The sequence below is a fragment of the Helicoverpa zea genome, chromosome 30 (assembly GCF_022581195.2).
Source record: "Helicoverpa zea isolate HzStark_Cry1AcR chromosome 30, ilHelZeax1.1, whole genome shotgun sequence".
Classification (NCBI taxonomy): Eukaryota; Metazoa; Arthropoda; class Insecta; order Lepidoptera; family Noctuidae; genus Helicoverpa; species Helicoverpa zea.
Window position 1 is genome coordinate 1,354,817 of NC_061481.1, and position 6,050 is coordinate 1,360,866.

Sequence of the window (6,050 nt, forward strand, 5' to 3'; positions counted from 1 at the left end):
TTCTTTAAATAGAAAAACACATAGAACTGTAAAAGAAAATATCATAGTTTTATTTGTAAAAATCTGCGTAACAATGGCTAAATATGAGACTTGTATTACATATAGAAAAGGGTTAGGGACTATCTGCCAAAAATAATATCTTTGCACGGTGTGATATGGTCACGCCTTTACTGTTAAAAATATGAACATGTCTGCATTCCGGGACCTGAAACGCAGACTGCGCCAGAATTTGACAGTGACATAAAACTGTCAAAACTTTCTGCAACTTTGCTTGTCTCTACAGTTTTTACTTTTTGTAAACTAAAATATTCTCTTAAACTAAAGAAAAATGGTGAGTATTAGGTATTTATAAGTTCCTTAAGACCTAAACTACTAAGTAGTAACCATCTAAAACCTGTTTATTCGTTACAGGCTCGCTATTTCAAGGAACAGGATATAGATGGTATGTGCTACTTATCGTTAAGATTAGATTTTTAGATAAAAATCCATTATTCCTCTACCAAATATGCATTTATTTGTTGTATTTACCTCTATACTAACTTCTGAAATCATTACTTATGATGTTAAACTTCGCTAAGTATTTTAAAACAGGTAGTTTAGTTACTTTGTTAGTCTGTTGACATAGTAACGGTAAAGTTAGATATTATTTAGAAAGTAGGATAGAAGGCTGTTAGATAATCTACTAAATAATTTAAATTCCTATATACTATCAACTTTTTAATAAATTAAGATAAGTACATCGCACCAAATATTTACAATAAAGACGAAAACTATCCTAGGAAAAAGCTATAACAAAAGCGCCAAAAATAATCTACCCAGCGCCGCTTAGCCCCTTACGATAAGCAATAAATATAATTTCTGAGATGATAATTTAAATGATACATCAAGTGATGCAAAATCTCCAGGTTTAAATATTTGTTCTAATTGTAAATCTTTATTTAAGCGATACTTCTTGGAAAGTTAAAACAAAACCTATTTAAAATGAACATGTATCATAATCATCAGCCTTTTTGTTGTCCCTCTGCTGGGCACATGCCTCCTCTCACACGGAGAGGGATCAAGCTAATCACCATTATTAACAAAAATCAAACAAATATAATAAAAATCATCATCATCATTAATTTAAGAGTCCAGCTCTTGTCGGTGCAGCTCCTTCCATTTACTCCTATCTAGCGCCAACTCCTGAACTTCCTTATACGTCACAACCTTCACGTTTTCTTTAATTTTGATGATGGGATACCTTATACGTCACAACGATTTTATCAAAAACATCGTGGAAGGGAAGGTTGAAGAAAAGAGAGGAAGGGGTCGTCCAAGGTTTAGCTACATCAAACAAAATAAAAATCAAACACATTTAATTTCAGAGTTCCGTGAATGCTTCTACCTGTTTGCAAGATCTGGTCAGATCACTTCCCTGGATGAGCTGACCGTAGTCATGCGGTCTCTTGGCATGAGCCCGACCATACAGGAGTTAGCTGGTAAGAAAATATATAAAAATCATTAATTCAAAGTAGGCTGATAATTAGCACTTTTTGATTGTCAAGTTTAAGACAGTCCCCATAAAGCCTGCCCTTCACCACTACCTATGTGTTTTTGTTAGGAAGAAGAAGTAGGGAAGATAATTCCCCAGCAACACATGTCTGTCAGAATGGAAATATATATATTTTTTACAGCATGTGACTTCAAATAGCTGATTTAATTCTAAAGATTACCAAAATTGCTAAGTTATTTGTAAAAAAATGAACCGCTTCATTTACAGGCCATTTAATTTAGTGTAGCTGAATCAATTCCGATAAACATTACATTGTTTGTCAACCTTTAGAAATTGAGAAACTTATCATTTGAAATAACTTATAAATTCCTTATTGTTGCATTTTTTTCTTATCTTTCTGTTACTTATTTCCAGGATATTTGAAGGGTAAAGGTGGCAAGATGTCCTTTGCTGATTTCTTAGAAGTAATGCACATACATTCCAGAGCTGAAAACCTTCCCAATGAGGTAAGAATAAAGACTATTTAATTAGTACATTTCAATAAGCCAACACATGTATTTTCAAAACTGTTTAATTTTATTCATGTCCATGTAATCCAAGTTGTGTATATGTTATTTTTTCCCCAATTACTTTTGTTTACAAGTAACTCATAGTCTCCCTAACTATATGGAGGACTGCAAAAAAACATAGTGTTTTTAACATTCACATGAACTTAATATTACAAAGCTAAGGAAGGTTTATTAGCTTAAGCATGCTAACAGGAACTACTAGTCCAATTAGAAAAAAAATTTCAGTGTTAGATATTACTCAGGCTAGTTCCTATTCGCATGTACATACATAGTAATGTTCCTAAGTAAAACTGTAAGACACAGCTTGTGCTAGCTGAAATAAAGTAAAGACATTTTCTAGTAAATTTTTCTTTTTTACCTTATTTCCTTATTCCCTCTTCTTACAGGTAGTAAACGCCTTCAAGGCCGGTGACGCGGAGAAGAACGGCGTGATACCGGCGCGCCAGTTAAGGAACTTGCTGCAGAACTGGGGTGAAGGCCTGTCTGCTAGAGAGGTAATAATCTACAGTCTACACTAATATATGAGAGAAAATTGAATTGTTTGCTTGGTATAAATAGATTCTGAAACTACCGATTTGAAAACTAGGATAAAAAAATTATTTTTTTTATCCTAGCAAAAAGGTAGCGTCGTTTTTAAGTTCTTTAACTTCTATTTTCCATATGAACTTAATTATTTGCGGTACTACTTTAAGTCCCAATATTTTAATACATAGGCGCCAACACCAACAAAGAGTTATGTAGGTTTGGGCTATTATAATTTTTGTTTTGAGTTCTAAAATATAACAAAAAATTTCGCGCTCGCTTCGCTCGCGTAATCAGAAGCCATGTTCCCGTATTGTTGCATTCACCAACTGCAATAACTTATGTACGATTGGGCTACATTTTACGTAATTTTTGCTTTGACTTGTTAACTATAAAATAAAAATCGCGCTCGCTTCGCTTGCGCAATCGGTGAATCCATGTCTCTCTGTTTTTCGTATGGGTTTGAATTGCAGTTGGGGGGCGCCGTACAAATCTCGCCCAGGGCGCTGGTAGCGTTAAAACCGGCACTGGTCACAGTAACATGTACTTTATCCCGATATGGGCAGTAGTTCCCACGGGAAGCGAGAGAAACCGCGGGAAATCGGCAATTTTTTTTTAGTGATATTATATTTTGGAAACCTCATATTTGATACACATATTGCACAAAAAAAATCTTCCATGGACGCTGTTTCAAAATACATTAATACATACAAACTTTTTTTATTTAAATCTACTTTGCTTTTCTCTACAGGTAGACAATATATTCCGAGAAGCGAATGTGACGAACACCGGCACAGTTCGCTATGAGGATTTTGTGAAGATAGCCTGCGCACCCGTGCCTGACTACTACTAAATAGAATCATCGGCACGAATCTTGAGCGCTGACCTACATCTGCGCAGAAGTGATTTATTAGCAAAGAACCAATCCCGAGTGACGGCTATGACGCGATGCGCTGCGGGCCAATCACCTTTTATATATTTTTTTCAACAGTTTAATATCCGTACTAAGGCCCAAAATCACAAAATAAACATCTGTTTTTCTTAAAACAATTGTATACTTTGATACTTGAACGTGAAAATTTATAGAAAACAGAACAGTTGTTTTGAGAAAACTGATGTGTATGTTGTTGGTGTACTGTACTTGGGCCTAAAAATAACTGTCTGTCTGTAATGCATTCACGCCAAAACTACTGAACAAATTTCAGATAAGTACATATGATCACAGATAGTCAAAAAACCCGAGAAGGGCTTATCTAGATCGCAGATAGATTCCCACGATACGCGGGTTGGGACCATGGGGTAGTATTTTTTTAATATAAATTTTAGTTTAAAAGCCAATTGAACAAAAAATGAAGGTTGTCTTGCATATAATTATTATTTTGAACAAGTATATCGTTTATTTATTAAATAATAGGCCTACCTACAATTAATTTGTTGGCGCTAATAGAACCTTTTTTTCTGCTTTTCTTGATATATGTAGCTATGGGGGTAAAAATATGTATTAGCTATAACTTTTTAAGAAAAAACACTATTTTATCAATTTAATTAACTTAAAAATTTTGTAATGAGTTAGGGCTTGGTAATATTTATTAGTATTTTTATACAATCGTGTCTATTGTGAATGTACCTACAATTTGAAGCATTCCGTATATGTTTTTAAATATTTGTGCCGTCCAATGTTTTAAATAATATTACTATTTCAATATTTTACTGTTATATTTAATGTTTTATTTATAAGAAAGTATTGAATAAACCTATCTTTAAATTCCATGTTTGTTTGAATTAATTTTCCTGACCTTTAAGGATATCCCATTAGTTAATTAAATCTTTACTAACATTTTTTGTTTGCACCCTGAATGCTCCGAAACTACAGAGCCAATTTGAAAAATTCTTACACTGTTGGGGCGCTACACTGTTCCCAAATAACATAGGCTATATTTTATCCCGGTACGGGCAGTAGTTCCCACGGGACGCGAGTGAAACAGCTAGTAGGTAGTGAATATTTGTGATCCAGCAAAAACGTGTCCATTTCGACCGCGCGGCCACCTCATAATTTTTGATGAAACTTTGCCAGGAATTAGTAGTAATTTGTTACTTTTCACTCCTCTTTTCCTGAATTTGTTACAAAAAAAACCAAGACGCTATGACAAAGAACAGTTGGCCGCTAGAACCGCCACTTGCCGTAGTCATCGCCCGTGATTACTCAGAAACTATACAATGCAGATAGACGAATGATACATCAAAAGAAAGGTCTTAATTTGTTAAATTTGTTACAAAAATAAAAAAAGGTCAAAACGTAGATAAACAAAAAGTTATGCAATGTTAAGTTTTCAGGTTATGAGTAGGTAAGTATATCACCATAGGTACCAAATTAATAGAGGCTAATGTGTATAGAAAATTAGTCTTTAATTTGTTACAGCGAAAAAAGACAAAAAAATACTAGAAAGTAGGTTCAATAATATGTTAGAGTCGTTTTTAGTTGGCCGCGCGGACGACAATATGCCTAAAATACAATTTCGTTTTTCTCGTTATTAAAAGTAGGTTTAAGCTTAATTAGAGTACTAATCGATGGGTAACGTAGCCTAGTTTGAATAAATATAGCGAATTTAACTGCAGCATTCATATTTTAGGAGATATTTACAAAAACACAGTGGTATGAAACTGTATGAGAGTAGGGTGTCCATGCATTTTCACATATTCGAAATTTTCGTTATTCACGTCTTATTTTTTTAGGGAGAGTGCATACTAGTAGAGTACCATGATTACATTAGTACAAAGGCATGTTGTTAATTTTGTATTCTGAACAAATATGCGGTTCGTTTTGCGGTCATATTGATGTCCATTGTTCTTAATTCTTTAAAGTACCCATTTACTGATAAAAAAATAGTTTCATTAACTTTCCGCAGGTGTTTTATGATGGGAACGATTCCAGAAAAATAATCTCTTTTGTTTTCAATCTATTGTTAAAAATATTTGTCGCAAGCGGTTTAAAAAACGATATTTTTTTGTTGCAAATAAATTCCTGTGCTGAATTTTGAAGTGTACAGGTACTCGTACGTATTTAATTCCCGTGATTTTCATACTACTAAGTTACTGAGACAATTATCATTATAAATCCAGAAGTGTCTAAAAGTGCTTAGTTATCAGTTGTGCCCACTGTATGTTGGAACTCACCACCAAAAAGTGTATTGCAGAGGGATCCAAATCGACTGCGGTAAGTTTATTTTTTTTTTCAATTTTATGATGACTTGTATAAAGTAATAAACTGTGTCCTTATAATTATTAAGTATATATAAAACGACATGAAATTCATGAAGTCTCTGCCACATTTTAATGTGATTTCATTTCACTTCAAAAGTGGTCATCTCTTAAAAATATTCTTAGCTTAATAACTTACATTAGCTTTTAATTTAGCTGCAAAATATAATTGCACACTTCTTTCATAGAAGTGCTGACCGTTAGTGACC

At 33.6% G+C, this 6,050-nt stretch overlaps 1 protein-coding gene across 1 annotated transcript; it reads left to right on the top strand.

The window, feature by feature from the left end:
- Positions 1 to 208: 208 nt before the first annotated feature.
- On the top strand, positions 209 to 4,351 carry LOC124644649 (calmodulin-like protein 4). The gene is made up of 6 exons (XM_047184143.1): positions 209 to 331; positions 412 to 442; positions 1,365 to 1,478; positions 1,907 to 1,998; positions 2,448 to 2,555; positions 3,335 to 4,351. The coding sequence occupies exons 1-6, from the start codon at positions 329 to 331 to the stop codon at positions 3,434 to 3,436; spliced, it is 450 nt and encodes a 149-aa protein (XP_047040099.1). The 5' UTR covers positions 209 to 328; the 3' UTR covers positions 3,437 to 4,351.
- The last annotated feature ends 1,699 nt before the right edge of the window (positions 4,352 to 6,050 follow it).

What these genes read in the sequence shown, in the direction of transcription:
- LOC124644649 (XM_047184143.1), top strand. An exon ending in GACCATACAGGAGTTAGCTG is followed by an intron (nt 1,479 to 1,906) that starts GTAAGAAAATAT and finishes ACTTATTTCCAG; the next exon opens with GATATTTGAAGGGTAAAGGT. An exon ending in AAGGCCTGTCTGCTAGAGAG is followed by an intron (nt 2,556 to 3,334) that starts GTAATAATCTAC and finishes TTTTCTCTACAG; the next exon opens with GTAGACAATATATTCCGAGA.